The sequence below is a fragment of the Sparus aurata genome, chromosome 22, assembly GCF_900880675.1.
Source record: "Sparus aurata chromosome 22, fSpaAur1.1, whole genome shotgun sequence".
NCBI classification, from domain to species: domain Eukaryota; kingdom Metazoa; phylum Chordata; class Actinopteri; order Spariformes; family Sparidae; genus Sparus; species Sparus aurata.
Window position 1 is genome coordinate 19,565,951 of NC_044208.1, and position 17,248 is coordinate 19,583,198.

General features: G+C 42.9%; 2 protein-coding genes across 2 annotated transcripts; one reads left to right on the top strand and one right to left on the bottom strand.

Moving 5' to 3' along the window:
• Positions 1-105: 105 nt before the first annotated feature.
• Positions 106-2,651, top strand: ccdc167 (coiled-coil domain containing 167). The gene is made up of 4 exons (XM_030404464.1): positions 106-225; positions 405-499; positions 637-689; positions 1,533-2,651. The coding sequence occupies exons 1-4, from the start codon at positions 175-177 to the stop codon at positions 1,649-1,651; spliced, it is 318 nt and encodes a 105-aa protein (XP_030260324.1). The 5' UTR covers positions 106-174; the 3' UTR covers positions 1,652-2,651.
• A 9,968-nt stretch (positions 2,652-12,619) lies between these two features.
• gpr6 (G protein-coupled receptor 6) lies at positions 12,620-15,738 on the bottom strand. The gene is made up of 2 exons (XM_030404718.1): positions 15,449-15,738; positions 12,620-14,273 (listed from the first exon to the last, which is right to left on the bottom strand). Exon 2 carries the CDS (start codon positions 14,253-14,255, stop codon positions 13,248-13,250), a length of 1,008 nt encoding a protein of 335 aa, XP_030260578.1. The 5' UTR covers positions 14,256-14,273; positions 15,449-15,738; the 3' UTR covers positions 12,620-13,247.
• Positions 15,739-17,248: the final 1,510 nt, after the last annotated feature.

Genomic DNA, 17,248 nt, shown 5'->3' on the forward strand with positions numbered 1-17,248 from the left:
TCCTGCCAATCTACTGCGCCACACTCCAGCCCAGTAGGTGGCGCTACTGCGCCTGTAAGCTTGTATGCCACAACAGTCGTTAAAGCCCAACGAATAATATCACGAAGAAGAAAATCACTTCCGCATAGTCGCAGTTTATCCAGCTCATCCAGGCTGTCATCAGCAGGTCACAAAATGGCTAAATTAAAGGATAAAAGACGGGAGAAAGTCAGTGTCGCCACTGAGGTGAGGCTTTTTAGAGCGTTGGCTTTTGCTGTCCAGCTAACGTCAGCTAGAAGGTTAGCTTTAGCTTGCGCTTGCTAATGCTACACACGTTTCATTCATTCATGTCTAGTTAACTGTCTCTGTTAATGTTGCGCTATCCAGCTAAACTTCCTGTTGCATCCTGCTTATAAATGTTGCAGATTGACCGTTTGGAGGAGCGGAAGGCGCTTTGTAAAGACAACCTGGAAAGGGCAGAGTTCAAGAGCAGAAAAGAGAAGCTCTCTGACAAGGAAAGGTAAGAATGATGAAGATGGAAATGGTGATGGAGACCGTGACAGTTAAAATCACCACTTTATGTCAGCACCTCACTAGCTTGTTAAGAAACCTAATAAATTACTTTCTTGTTGATTAATATTGCTGCTTGGTCCACAGGCAGGAACTGGAAGATGAAATGTCAATCATGAACGAGAGGGTGCAAAAGTTGGGTAAGCTTGCACGGATCAAATATCACTGTGGGGATGGTTCACTGTCCGCATGTCATTTTAATTTTATTATCATTATACAGGAAAAGTAGCTCTTCCCATGTTAAAATGTATGACAGGCTCTGGACTGTTCTGCAGCACCAAATTGCAAAGAATTGCATTACAAGACAAACTAAAAACAGAAATAAACAACACAACGACAAACAGACCACTGCTTTGCATGGGTGCGTTGCTCTGGTGTGTTGTAATGAGTGAAATGACTACATTTACCATTCATGTAGCCACAAATACATATTTGATAAACAACGTTTAATGGTGCACTATGTTGTTTTGGTGGATACATTTTAATCAGAAGAGAAAGATCATCATTGACTGATTTTTTTGTTTTGTTATACCTAAACAAACTAAATAAACAAACTGACCTCAAGGTACAACACATCTTCATACTGTTTACTTTGTTTATATAAGGCGGGCCCTGCCACCTTTCTAGCTTCAAGTGTTTTGGGGACCTTATTTTCCTCAAAGAGCAGCTTGTTTATTCAGTTATGGAAAGAAAATGAATATATCTAAACATCCCACCCAAACTCCATAGTGCCTCTTTAAAATCGGGAAAGATTCTTAAGTCATAGAAGTGATTTTGAGTTGACTTGAAAAGTCACAGAAACCGCATGAAAGTTTCTATCAGAGCCATGATGGAAACCCTGATACATATTTTGATAGTCCTATTTTGTACATCAAGTCAGTCCTTAGGGCAATATGTCTCGGGTGGATCAATTGCAGGTTGTGACCAGTTTAATGCTTTAACGTACAGAGTGCCTTCACATGGGATTTGTTTTTCGTTTCTAGATAAGGAGCTCGAGACACTGAGAGGAGAGAATCGGAAAAACATGCTGCTATCGGTCGCTCTGCTGGTTTTCAGTGCCCTCTTCTACTACATCTTTTTCTACAATGAAGAGGAGTCATGATACCGCCTGGTGTTTAAAAGGGACCCACTGGAAAAAAAAAGACCACCTCAGGACAACGTTGTCATGAAATAAAACAAGAGGTCTGTGTACACAGGGATTAAATGCATGGGAAAGCTATAAGACGTTTGTTGATGGAGTACCTCAGTTCTGCCTCTAGATGGCACCACTGTCATATTCTTGATCTCTGGTGGTCATGCTGGGTTCATCCTGCAGAGACAGGAAACCCACCATGGCTTCTCGGACTGAAAAGTTAGTGATTTAAGCATGTTTGAACCTTAATTATGCCTTTCACTCATATCTCTCTATGCTCTGTCCCTGCTTTTTGGAAACTATGTACAAATGTAAAGTGTGCGTATCATTATGCGAGCAGACAAAGATTAAGAAAGCTGCTATCTTGTCTTAACAGCACTGGTTGTGGCAGGACTTAACTATCAAGTGACTAAACTGAGTTATACATAAGTTCTTGTCACTTTCTTGTTGGTTATCCCTTTATAATCCCAACCCACAAACCCGATAACTGTACACTATTGCAGGTGACAAAGGATGGCATCATACTAAGAGTCCCAGTAGATTTTGTAACACGTGAGACATCGAGGTGAAATGAGAATGGTTTTGTCTTTTCCCCAGCTTGCGCACAGTCAGTTTTTATTTTCATTGCTGTATAAAGACCTTTCAACAAGAATGTATACAACAGTTTTTCACCTAAATAGACAGTTACACATAAAGTTTGCCTTATGCCACAACCAAACATCCAAACCAGCGTGATATTTGCTGTATTATTGCAGTATATGAAAGCGATGCTACATCTAATGGTGCCAATCATTCATGTGTAATTCATGTGATAATACACAATATGTAATTACTTGGAAGAAACTATTTGATAAGTTTGATCAAGTGTGAGTTGTACAACAAATAGAGACTCTGAAGAATGTATTTTCTGTATTGATACTCATGCTGGTCATGCACCCATCTGCTAATAAAAACCTCAGAAGATGCCAAACGTGTTTAGAAATGTTTTGTTTTCAACTGTACATATACTACATTAAACACTTGTTAATTTTGGAAGCTTGTTGATTGTATTGTTTGTAATTCACAGGTGGATTATCTGCAGTGCCTTAGTATTGGAAATCTTTTATTTAGATAGCCATTACATGACTCACAGCTTCAATAGAGGCACAAATTCATCATAATTGGATGCGTCATTTCTGGATGAGATGTGTCTGTTTGACCAGACTTCTCAGTGTATGAGAAGATTAGAGGAATGTACAGAGGAGATCATGGTGCAAATAAGGACACTAATGAACAGTTTGAGGACAAGACGGTGAAGTGTCTTAAGGTCTTCTCTCTATAGGAAAGGAAGGAAAGTCATTCCTGATGGTGATTTTCCTTTCTTTCTCTATAATGGCTCTCTTAAAGACCTGAGACTCATTTGAAACCGTCTCCTCCTCATTAGCCATGTTCCCATTCAGCAGTTAAACACATCTATTCAGAGAAATAATGGTTTGCTTTCACAGAGGTTTCCCCCCGGTCAAACCGTGTGTCGTGCAGCTAAACGCAGGAAAATCGTGTGAACTTGGCAAATCGATGACTTCTACGCTGTGATCTGTTATTATTGCAGCTTGAGAAAACATTTTTCTTGTGAGTTTCATCACCTAAACCTAAAAAAAAAAAAGAATTGTCCTTAATCTTAATAGCTTGGGATTCTTTGTTTTGGGTGCACAGGTGGGGAATCTTTGTCTGCGTTGGCAATTCTGCTAAAGTAAGACAGGACAGCCCTGTGAACAATTGTTTGTGTGCCCTCCCTCCTACACACTCTATTATCACCGACACAGTCCGCGGCACGCCTACACACCCCTCAATCTCTCATCCTCAGATAAAACAAATGTAAACAGGCCCCATTATGCAACCCTCGTGGTGGGATTTATAGGATAATTACGGCCCCTGAATGTAATCGAAAACTCATTCTCACGTTGTTTGATATCATTGCCTCGTTTAAAAGCATGTGAAATGTGCCCCTCGGAGGTGATTAGTAACAAAGTCACAAATTATTCTGATTATTTGGGTACATGAAACTGCTTTTTAGTGCATTTTCTCTCTGGACTTGACCTTTGACCTCTGTCAACCGCTACAAGTCCTCCTAAAATGTAAAAAAAAAAACAACAACCCTCATGTCCTCCTGCACAGTCAGACTCCTGACCTGACTTGACCTTGTGTCCACTGTTTAAGCGACCTCGAGTTAGGAAAGTACATGAGTTTTGAAATAGGTCCGTCTGAGCACCAAAATGCCAGCTGTCACTTTGCATTCCTCTGGTTGGGAGGCAGGAGGATGTTTAAGGCTCACCTGCTGCAGGTGGAGGTTCAGCGTCTGCGCTCAGGTCCGGTGTCTTTATGTAAGCTGTACGTTCGTCTCTCCAGGGATTGAACCCTCCCCGCTGCCCTTCTCGGCCGGTACACTGGCACACTGGAGCCGTATTACATCACAAAGGTTCTTATGTCAGATGTTTCGTCATATTTCAGTCGGATTTCATTTTCGTGTCCTCTATGCTGCGTGGCTCCTCACACACCTGTGTGGCTACGTGTGTGTGCAGTGGCAGAGCGATATGGGAAAGCAGTAGTCTGATTACTAGCACAGCAATTGAATGGAATCAACCCATGTTTTCTTGTTAACTTAACGTACATGTAGAAGTATTTAAGTTATTTTAAAATTTCTAGTTTTCGTTTTCAGACCACTCCAGAACTCAACATCTTGAAATGTACAAAAAAAGGAAACGTGCCCATTATGCAGGACATAGTCTTTGGCTGTGTTATTTTATTTACTGTTATAGTATATCACGTCAATTATCACTGAGGTATTAATATGTCAGCAGTCCTTTACTCGATTTTGTCCAATAATGGTAGTAATACAGTTTTACATTTTAAGTTATCAGTTTCACATTATAAATAGAAAATGTATATTTGTGAAAATGTTTTTTGACAATATGACAATTTTGCAAAAGTATTTTAACTGGAAAAAAGTTTATGTTTTGTAAAATAAACACAACTTGTAAGGTTTTCCACAGTAACAGTTTTTTAACGTTATTTAATCATTATACATTAGACATGTCAATGCAGTGTTTTTGTTATGTTATTGATATTTTTGTTTATTTCAAAACTACAGGAAAAGTCTGTGAAATAAATGGGGAAAATTCCCTATATTTACAGGTTTAAAAACAAAAAAATTACAGTTAAGAAGTCTCACAATTGTACCTAAGTGCAATATTTGAGTGATTGCACTTAATTTCACTAACAATGGACATCTGAGGTGTTTTTTTTCGACCCGTGGTCACAGACACGAACGTTTATTAACATTGTTTTGTTGCGTGTACATTCTCTGATTTACAAAAGCCAAGTTTTGTCCTGTCTAGTGCCGCAAAAAATGTGATTTGTCTCGACTAATTCAGTTAATACACTTGATTGTAAAAAAAAAAAACAAGACATCTCTTTCACTGAAGACGACTCCTACAAGCTCACGCACATAGCGTCAAAAAACCTGCTCCATAATCCTCACACTCCTCATGATCTCACTTTCATTACTACTTAATACCATTACACATCATTTTTGGCTCAGTGCATCTTATTTTGGGATTTAAATCGCTCTGGAAAGTCGTGCGCTTGATGCATTAACCCGGCCGTCATCCTGAGTGGCGTGTAAAAGTATCTTAAGCTCATTCCTTTCAAAATGCCAGCATTAAAAGCAGCTACTAGTAAGGAGTTAGGGCGTCATGCCCAGATAATGATTCAAGTCATTTTTCTTGAGTCCTGAGGCCAGTCATGACTGAATTCATCCCCTCTGCAGCTAATTTCTACAGTCATCATCCGCTGTAGTCGGAGCCGTGATACATCTCTTCATAAGTACATTGGAGTTTCTCTTGAATGGAAGATGAGAGCGGAGTCAAGTAGAGGGGGACAGGAGAGTGATTAGAGGCATGGAGGAGAGTTAATTGGTCACAGGAGTGCCTCTTTAGAGTCGAGGGGTTACACCGCTGTCCAGACTGGTTACAGACAGGTGATCTGACGGCAGGTGAATGAAGGAGTCACGGGGAGAAGACGGACAATTTTAGCAGTTTAACCTGCCACTTTAACCAGGTCACACTGATCTGTTTCGCTCGAGATGGTATTAAAGACATTTTATCCAGTACAATGCTTCCTCTCCTCGCCTGCAGCTGGAATTAACTTGCGGTAAAAGGTTCTGTGTTAAACATAGCCGGCCGATTCTACATAATCAAGTGACGCTTTTGTCAGATTGACCTGGTCGTGGAGATTCGAGCTAAATGGGGCCTAAAAAGTGTCAAGTGATGCCATAATGTGTTAAATATTTGATTGGCCACCCGCCACACAAGCACAGGGCATAGAGCCTAAAACGTGGAATCCCAAAGCCCTGCTCTCCTTCAGTTATGAAAACCTGACAAATTAAGAGGGAAGGATTCCTGCACAGTATGACAGGAGACTTTCATTCCCTCCATCTTTTAGTCTTAAAGCATGACCTTTTGTCTTCAGGGACCATTCAGAGTGGACCGGGAGTTAATCCACTGATACAGATAGTGACCTCCTATTGGCACCTGATCCAGCTTACAGTGTGTTCTGTACGAAGCTGACGGGCGTTTCAGCTCCATTATTATTTTGAACCGCGTCCAAATGTTGGAGTCTTGAAGGACTCGCACGATTTTGGGCAGGTGAGTCTTTTCCGAGTTTGGACGACGGGAACTATACGAACACGTCAGGAATTAATCGGCGTTAAAGGGTTTGTCTACAAGTCAGTGGAGAAGTGAACATGGGCAACATAAACTGGGATTTAATCATTTTAAGATGATGCGCAGCGACGGTCCACTTCAAAACACTTTGATCAAAAGCTCGAATCAATTTGAATCTGCCCCAGAGATTTTAGCCACTTTCAAACGAATGACATAAACTTGTCTCCACCAACAGAGGTCGTTCTGCCCTGTTTATATGCGTAGTTTACCCTCTACAGTAAACATGATTAGTGTGAACAAAGCAAAAACCCTTCAAAATGTGCTTTCCTGTCCACCACACTTCAGCTCATTGTACAGCTCAGTGTACCTTGAAAAACGTCCCTCCCACGTACTCGCCACGGCCCACAGTGTTTTTCTGAGAAGCCGGGGGAAGAGGAGTTAATGTGCTCCGTGGCCGTTTAGGGCCGCTGTCTCTCTCTCTCTCTGTAACATACTCACACATTCTGCATTTCCACCTTAAGTGCACAGGACACTTAGTCCCAGGAACATCTTTTATGGGAACTTAAAGGTTCCCTTCTGCCCGTTGGTGTCTTGTCTTTCGAGCGATTAAGCAAAATAGTCGGCTTATGTATGATAAAGTGACGGCTGATGTCACAAGGTCGTGTTTTTGCACTACTGTGCAACAACAATGCTAATTCATCGGTCGTATGCTTTCTTCTTTGACTCCGTCTGATGTGTCGAGGGACAACGAACAGACAAAAAAAACCAATTGGCTTGCAGTTGCGGATTTCTAAAAATGGTGGCTAAAAAGAAAATGCTGCAAATACTCGAGGAGTCAAAAATGTTCATTACTGCAAGCCCTAAACAGCCCAGACATCAAGATATAATGTGTATATACCACAGATACTTCCACGGTCGATACGACATACGACCCAGTGTGGCACGTGACCAACAAAAACGGCTATTTTTCATAGGAAGTTGGACCATCTCAAGCATTTTCAGTGGAAAACAAAACCAGCTATTTTTCATTAGATGTTTGTCCGTCTCCAGCCGTCTTTTGTGGAGATCAAAACGAGTTATATTTTGCGGGAAGTTGGACCATCTCCAGCCATTTTTGTGGCAACTAAATCAGGTATTTTAAGACAAAGTCTTCCTTACCCAAACCAAGTGTTTTTTGTCCCAAAACCTAAGCACAGCGATATGAGAAGCTAAAATTAGAAATGTGAACCTGAACAAAGTTGCAACATGAAGAAATGTTAAGTATCTATCCATCTATTTATCCGTGGTATTGCAAAAAGAAAAACCCCCATAAAATAATGTTCCCTGAACATCATTTAGACTCTGATCCCTTTGTTGGAAATGCACCGAGTACCCTCAAAGGTTCCGAGTTACTAGGTAAAGTTTCTACTCTCGGAAGTGCGGCTAAACACGCACCTTCACACAGCGTGCAGGCAGCGTTATACAGCGCACAATAGAGACGGCACATGCACCAAACACCCACCCTCAGTCTGGCAAAATACCTTATGACGCATCCTGGTAGGTGCCAGGCTACTAACAAGCACGCCCATACAGTACAGTGCTGTGCCAACACGTGCACACACACGCTCTCACACACTCACACGCGCTCACACAGACACACACATACCCTTGTTTGAACAGGCCACAGGCAGAGGGACAAAGGCAAATTACGATAACTTTTATGGCAAAGCAGATTTTATGTGGCCGATGTGTGCTTGTCTCTGCTTTTCCAAGAGATAAAGCGTGTCTGTGCTTGTGTGTGTGTGTGTGTGTGTGTGTGTGTGTATCCCTGCACTCTCAATGAGGAGTACGATCAGAAAAGAATACCACCATTGACTCTGTCTTCTTCTATCTTCTGTACCTAAAGAGATTCCCCGCAACACCTTCACATGAATACGAAAATGAAAAGCCCAGAAAGCGAGCAAAAACCAGCAATTTGTGCAATTACATAATCAATAACTCCAAAGCCTTTTCCATCGAGCTAATAGCTAACTGAGTAATAGTAATGTTTCTATGGAGAGCGTTTGCTACACCAGTGTAATTAATGTTATTAATGAGAGAATCATTCAACTGTGTACTTTGGTAATTGCCTGGAAAGCTGCTCAGGTCTGTCCCGATCAAGCATTACATAATTCAAACACTGCTACCAGCCCCTATTTAGTCTAATGGATGTCATATCGAAGTGAGGGCGCTACCGTCGAATTTCACTGTCGTTAATATCGACCTCTGCAACGATAAACAGTCCACTTTGCCGTCGAGGAGTGATGTCGCAGACTTACAGATACATTTAACGACTTTTTATGTTTTTTATTGTTTTGACTTTTCGCTGCAAGTCACACATGTTCCTGACACAGTCAAAATGTGAATCTTACTTCTTTAGCCAGGTAGATACCAACAGATACGAGTATCCAATAGATGTGCTGAGGCAAGAAGGAAGAAATTAAATTGCAATGAATACCTGCAACACCTGAGCCGAGACAAGCTGTAAACACGACACTGACCTATTGTCACCTCTGAAGTTGATATGACTTCAGACTCTTTTTAACTCTGTTTTTGGTCTCCACCATCTCCTCGGGAAAATATCTCTCTCTTTAGCTGCTTAATGCCCCGCTACAGTCATCAGCTGACCTATGGGCTAAAAATCATGATATGTTGACTTGTGACGTAGCAATTTTTGCCTTAAAAAATGTTTTTAAATCTGCAGGTCTTCATTATCATGTGTTTGGTTGCCTTTGTTGTTTCTGTTGGGAAGGTTTGAAGTAGAGGAGTGAAACGGGTGAGGGTTACGCTGGGAACATCAGGATAAGCCGATCAGAGGTGCAGAAGGGCGAAGGCACTGAGTACTAGTCAATTAAAGGCACAGCAGGGTGAGTCTTAGCAAGAAAAGCAGTGTTGTTCCTTAATTTCTGCTTTCCAGATCAAAAAAATAATCATAGGAGATCAAAAACATACTTGTTCAAACTGCACATCCCCATTCAAGAATGCATAACGTACAGTGTAATTGGATGATCGACATATTCTACTGTGTGCCAACCAAACCTACAGTCGTGTATATTAAGTCTGTAGTCAAGGTGGTTTACAGCATGTTCCCAGGCAAAGATTGCTCCTGTGGCGGCTTAACTCCTATTGTTCTGATCACTGAGTGTTATAACTGGGTGAAGCGCTGACGTAGAGCGTTTACCCTTTAAGTGTAGTTATGTTCACACAAATGAGCCAGCGCGGTTATAAAATGTGACTCTTTACACAGCAGCCCTGCGGACAAGCAGGCTGCTGCCGGATTCACTGGCTGACCGAAAGCGGCATCTGTCGAGGCGGAGAAAATAACAAGTTGAACAAACACCTCACAGGAGCTTAGGCCTCAGTGTGCAGTCCATTAGTGGCCTCCAGCTTCCTTCACCTTTCCCCCACTTTGTGATCAGCCTCAAACCGACTTCACAGCTTTCAAACTGAGGAGTGTTATAGTCCACAAGAGGAGCCAGTGCAGCAAGAAACCTTTCTTTTTTTTTCCTGTTGAGTGAGTGGGTGTAAGCTGGTCGGGAGAAAAAATAAATACATTTAAAAGTCAGTTTTAAGACATTGTGAGCCATCCTGAAGCACACACACCTATGACGGCTAACAAAACGTGACAAGGAACACACGCTTTTGTGGAGTGGTGCTCTGGACGTAAACGTATAGTCTGCAGATCCAGACAGAATGAACAAATACCGCTGTATTATAGAAAACATATACATATTTCTGGTGTTTCGTGTAACTGTACACGTGAATTTGTCCAATAACTCACACGTTTTCTGTTTTGTTTCTTTTTTAGTAATAACATAATATGCTAATGAAGAAAATGCTGCTTGTCAGTGCTTGAAGTGGGATTCACCAAGTTGACACAGTTAGCTGGAGGTTGGAGTTGGAGGTTAAAGCTGAGTGTTGCGCAATGAAAAAAAAATCTAAAAAACATGACTCAGAGGTAATGCAAAGTATTGTGTGGGAATGTAATTACCAGAGAATGTGAGACAGTTTGCGAGGGAGTGAAAATGTTCGCAAGGACGAGTCAAATATAAGACACGATTAGCGTTTCCACTGATAGAGGTTCCCTGGTGTGTGCTAGTCTCAGATTTAAAGGGTAATCCCATTTTTTTTTTTTTTTTTAAGTTCAGGCCCCAATTTTATTTTATTTTTTACATATTTTGGGGTTTAAATGACTGAAACGTTTAGGAACCTTTTCCTTTAGATCCTTTTTGTTTTACCGGAATCAACCGTTATATCGCTCTGTTCAAAGCCACCAGACTCCTTCGACAAGAACAGGAGTGTTACCCTGTGGAATGATGGAGACGCAGGGCTACCTCAGTGTCAGCGAGTTAGTTTGTGTTATCATATGACTTTGGTGACACTTTATTGCATCATGGTTCAAACTAACCATTTTGCCCATTGCCGTGCCACTGCCGAGGAAGCAGAAAACTACTGTGACGCTGACCAACAAAACCCTAGTCTGAGGTCAATGGTGAAGTGTTTTCCAGCTATTTAAAGGGCAATTTCAATTCAATTTGCAGAAACACCACTTGCTTAGTGTAAGAAAACATCATGTTTTGGCTCTAAATACCTGTTTTTATAGCCACAGACTCGTCTGGAAATTGCCCCGAGGTCCCCCTGAAAACATCCAATATAGGAGCAGATTCCTTTCTTCTGCATTTAAGCTGTTTAACTGGCAAACGTAGAGCTGGAGTTTGTACATTCTAGTGTCCCAGCTGACAATGTCAGCATTTCAGCAAGTTGATCCAGATACAGACTCCAAGGATGGTTGGAAACAGAGACATTGGCAGGCAACAAAAACGGATGAAGCGGCTGAGGCAACAAAAAAAAAAAGAAAAACAAAGAGAGATACAATAACTGATGAGTACTGGCAAAAAAAAAAAAAAAAGCGAGGAACAAAAGCAGGAACCCTGATGAGACAACGAGGAGAAAACGCAGGACGGGGGAACAGACGCTTAGCCAACTGAAAGAGGGAAAACACAGATGGACTAATTAACCAAAGAGGTAAACACACAGAAAACAGGCTGGAAAAAGATAAAGACATGAAGTGTAAAGAAAAACATGACACATGGGTCTCATTTCAACTTAACTAATACCTAGGACCATGATGGACGGTGTGACAGTGACCCAACAACATCGTCAACATCAGGACCCTGAAGCTGAAGCAGCTAAATGGAACGCAGCCGTCCGAGGAGGATGCAGGTCACACCTTTTTTCCTAACACAAGTATTACAGTGATCATGTTGTTTTACATGATCTCATAGCCTGTCAGCGAAACATTTACCGAACATTTAAAGTGTGCTGCTGTCGGTTTAAAAAAGCTTGGCATGAATTAACTTTTACAAGGATGAAAATATGTGTCCACGTATCCAAACACACCTGCGGCAGGTCCACAACAGCCTCTTCAGTTCTGCGTGGCACTCGGATGCCCTCAGCCACTAGCCTACCTGTCTAAACAGCCTGGCAGATAAACTGCTGTGTTTGCGGCCTCGGAGGCTGCCAGGTTAATTCCGAATCTCTCTTTTTGCAGCAGCTGACGGCGGAGAGCGGACTGACTTGTGATCATCGCTCCTCCTGTGTCACACACACAGACACGTGCACCGTGGCTCTCTTTACTCCTGAATCATTACTGTAGATGGAGATGAGACAAATCGAGAGATAAGGCAGCAGTCCAAACAAACGTTTTCAGAGTGCATCACATCTTATGGCTTGCCGCCGTATTTACCAAGGTCTGGGCGGCTGGTGAAAAAAAGTGCGAGAAAAAAAAATGTAAATGCCCGTTTGACTTGTTGTCAGTGCGTTAGGTTTCATCAAACCTGCTCATCCAGGAGTGGGAGGTGATCAAGACTGCTGAGCACACCTCTGACCACATGGCACATGTTTTCACACGTTTGTGGTATCTCTATCAATCTGTTTGCTTCATCCACTCTCTCTCTTTCTCTCTCTCTCTCACACACACATGCACAGACTGAGCAAACAGGAGTCAACTGTGTCTGGGTGTAAATTGAAGCTATTTTCAGGCTCAAGGTACCATTAGTCTCCTCAAACAGACCCACCTGTGCTCCGGAGGAAGAGGCTGGAACGAGGTGAAGAAGATGCACAAACACACATATACATATATATATAAAAATGAAGATAAGTCAGGTGTAATGCAAGGACTCGCGCTGCAGTAAAGACACGTGCCGGGGCCACACACAGCTGGATTTCTCTTCCTTTTTATTTCCTTTTTGTAGAAAAAAAGTGTACATCAAAGACGATACCATACAAAATAGAAAAATGGCACACGGTACTCACAAGTTTTCACACACAACAAGGGTGGCTTTACAATACTGCTTTGGCATTTTAAAAACACACTCACTCACACACACACACACACACACACACACACACACACACACACACACACACACACACACACGGACTAAAGTGCAAGATTTTTTCCAGTCCTTCTTCTCATTTAGGTACATTCACATTCAGGTTTGAATGTTTTTTTGTTTTGTTTTTTTAAATCTTTTTAATTTTTTCACAGGAGTTTTCTTGTTCACAGCATTTTCAAAACAAAATAAATAAATAATAATAATCTCATCCTCACTCGTGTTGAGACACAATAAAGTGCAGATTACAGTATGCATGGGAGACACATTTCCAGCATCACACCTCCTCCTCCTCCCCCCCAGCTTGTGTTTTGTAAAAGCATTCACTGTCAGTTTGTAAGCAGATTGTCGATGGTCACAGGATGGTTTGTCTTTTTGCTCTGTCTTTTCTCTCTCACACACACACATTCACACAAAAGGAGCCCTGGTGTGTGTTTTTTTTTCTTTTTTTCATTAGACTTCACTTGGTGACCTGGAGCGGTAGGCCTTGTTGGCCTGAAAGCAGCCGCAGAGCAGCATGTAGATGGAGCGCTGGATCTCCGCGTTCCTGTACGCGTAGATGATGGGGTTGATCATGGAGTTGTAGGTGGCCGGCAGCAGCGTGGCGTAGGTGTAGACCGACGGGTACTCCTTCTCCCCCACCAGGCAGTAGATGGCGAAGGGCAGCCAGCTGGCGCCGAATGTCCCCAAGATGATGGCCAGCGTGGAGACCCCCTTCTTGGTGGCCACGTAGTGCGACGTGGCGAAAAAGTGCTGCTGCAGGGCGATCTGGTGCGCGTGGTGGCACACGATCTTGCAGATCTTGAAGTACAGGGTGAGCATGAGCACGAAGATGGCGAAGAAGGACGTGGCCAGGAGCGTCACGTTGCTCCGGGTCAGGGGGCGCACGATGCTGCAGGAGGCCGGCTCGTCCAGGCAGTTCCAGCCGAGCACCGGCAGCAGGCCCAGGAACAGGGACACCCCCCAGGTCCCCACCAGCATCAGGTGCACGTACTGCAGCGTCTTCTCCGAGAAGTACGTCAGCGCGTTGTACAGGGAGAAGTAGCGGTCCACCGTGATGGCCAGGAGGCTGCTGATGGACGCGGTGAAGGAGGCCACCAGGAAGCCGACCGTGATAAGGCTGATGGTCTCGGAGGAGATCACGTACTGGAATACAAAGTTCAGGATTAATCCCATGCCGGCCAGCAGGTCCGCCGTGGCCAGGCTCCCGATCAGCACAAACATCGGAGTCCTGAGCGTCGGGGTGTAGAAGATGATCGCCACCACGATGGCGTTCTCGCAGGCGATGACGGTGCCCGACATGCAGAGCATGATGTCCCACGGGTTGATGGCGAAGTCCAGCGGGGCGGTGGAGAACTCCAGGCTGCCGTTGCGCTCTGGAGAGCCGGACTCCATCCACGGGAGCGCCTCTCCGGCCACAGGGCTCGCAGAGGAGTCGTTCACAACCAGCGACTCGTTCATGGCTGGATCCTGTTTGTCCTGAAGGCAGCAGAGGAAAAAAGAAGATTGTTTTTTTTGTTAGTAAGAGCAAGTTCTCTCTTCTTTCAAAATCAGAGTCTTTGCGCGACAGCACCAGTGGACATATGAGCAGTCCGCCTAAAAAAAAAAATCACACACGAACCAAGCAGGTAACATTTTATAATAACCACCACCAACAAACATCATCATTCAACACACAATTGAATGCTTTATAAGCCATTTATCAAGCAGTTATAAAGGTTTATAAACCTCAGATGCAGCGCCACAATAAAAAACGCTGCTTAATAAATGGATCAGAGAGCATTTCAGTGTCTGTCACAAGTAACTTCTTTTTTTTTTTTTTATCTAAGGTTTGATTAACTCTAAATTAAACATCTGTTAATGATGGTTCATGTAAAGCAGAACTGACCAGACTTACAGTATTACTAAGTCACAAGATATTCCACCCTGACACTGTTTTTTATAATTTCTCCGGCATCTACTTCACAGGCGGTGGTGGTGATGGGTGCTGGATTCACCTCCAGACTTGGGGCTGCTCCATGCCATACAACACCTCCATATACCATATACACTGTACATTTTACTTAAGAAAGAATAACCAAGTAAAGTGGACTATTAAATTCAAGTCGTACAAGCTCAGTATTAAAGTTTGAACGAGTTAAACTACCTTGTCGGTCATATTTAGGCAATCAGCTTCCTCACATTTTTTTTTCACGTTGTCAGATTTTACAGTGTAGATGGAATATGTCAAGCAAAACTCTGACAACAAGGTGCATTGGACCTGCGATGGTCTGGCACAATGTAGATTCAGTTTCAGGGTGGATTTTCCCTGTGAAAGTTTTCTGCAGCAGCTGACAGACGGGTGAGCTGTCCCTGGTGCTGAAACCACATCCACTTACACCACAGAAAAACTAAGTCCTAACATCATTCAGATCATCAGTGTCCAAGTATCTTAATGATCTGCAACACTTTTATAAATACGGTGATGGTAAATAACTACACGATTATTTGTTTGTTTTTTTATCCACTAAATTGTTCAAATATTCAGAGGAGTTGGTTCTTATAGCCATCACTGCTCTCTGAACTGCTATCACACATTTGCATCCAACAGGCACAATTGTTTTCCATCATTTTCTAATCAGGAACACGGAGTCTGGAAAGTTTAGAGTACCTACCTAGAAGAGATATCAGATCGGATATCAGAGCCCTTTCGTCCGATGAGAGATGTCTTTGTTGTTGTTTTTTATTTTAAAAATCCAAGTTTGAACGGACGCGATGGTTCCCCCCCCTGTGTCCTCGCTCCTCTCAGGTAAAGCCCTTGGTTTTGTTGTGCTTCCCATGCATGGGACAGACACTCAGGGCACGGGTGGTGTGAAGCATTGGCCGGTGTTCAGCTCGGTGAGGAAGGCGACTGTGAGCAGAGAGAGGAGGAGGAGGAGGAGAACGAGGACGAGGAGGAGGAGGATGAGAGGGGATCCGAGCGGAGACACGCGAGGCGAGCTTTAAACACGACTGACGTCACGGCCGAGAGAGAGGGAGAGAGAGAGAGAGAGAGAGAGAGAGAGAGAGAGAGAGAGAGAGAGAGGCAGATAGTTGCAGAGAGAGAGGGGGGGGCAGGAAGAGAAAGTGAGAGACAGACAGATAGAGGCAGAGAGAGAGAGAGAGAGAGAGAGAGAAAAAACAGACAGACAGAGAGAGAGACCTACAGAAAGAGAGAGAGAGAGAGAGACAGACAGGCAGACAGAAGGAGAGAAAGTCAGAGAGAGAGAGAGAGACATGATGCCTGGCTGTGAAGAGAATGAATCTCCAGCCTCTTACACTCTCACACACCTGCCAACCTCAGAACACCTTTCCCTTGCAAAAAGTGAAGAAACTTGCAAAAGTTTCCAGATCACACGCTCTCAGGTCTGAGCTGTGGCGTTAAAGCGTAACAACAAGCCCTGTAACATCAGATTCAGCTGACATTTACATGTGCAATCAGATTTTTCTTCTAATTTTTTATTTCAGGTACATATGAACCAGATTAATACTTTGATAGCCTGTAGTTTATTCACTGATGCAATGTAACTAAGTACATTTACTCAAGTACTGTACATGAAGGATTTGCAGGAACTTTTTACTACATTACCTGTTCATTATAACTTTAGTTGCTAGTTACTCTGCAGGTTGCATCCTGCATCAGAGTCTGTACTCAAGAATGACTTCTGGGTGCTTTTTTTTTTTTTCAAACAGTGAGGTCATCAGAGAGTTTCACACTGAACACTTGGAGTCGACTGGTTTTTAACACCCGATAATCACATTTCAGTGGAGAATCAGTTTGAAGTTTTGGCTTCAGTACAAAGTTCAATAAAACATATCGGTGTGGGATCACAACAAGGCTGACTCTGCAGCACATTAATGCATGTCTTGTGGATTAATCATTTAAAGGTGAATCCCAGAGTTCACTCGCTACTAATCGAGTTTCTTGACCTTTGATTCCTTTGATACAAAATTCAAAAAAGGGGAATCAGTGCTGATGTCTGCCTTCAAACTTCAAAGGTGCAGCGAATGCCAGAGCTTCACGCTGAGCGTGTCGGTAGAGTCTCGAACGCCTCCTAATCTGACCCAGTTTTCGAGACAATGGTTACACATGGGGAGTGTAACGCCTCATAACGGTCTACATGCTGTTATTTCCCTTTATTATCTCACAGCAAGTGCTGGCTGAAAATAATCACTTGAGCTCTTGTGCTGTTACATCAAATGTTGTAGCGGCTGTTGAACGTCAAATGCCGTGACAGACTTTGTCAAACAGCACATAGCAGAAAAAGCTCCAGTGCAAATATAATATCATAAAGGTTAAATAGGAGAGGGCGGGACCAACTTGAATTTCGTGTCTACAAACCACAACCAACAAACTCTACACGTCCCACCTTTAAAGGACAAGTTCACCCAATAAAAACAATCAACTGAAACATAAAATGGCTCCATAGAGCTCG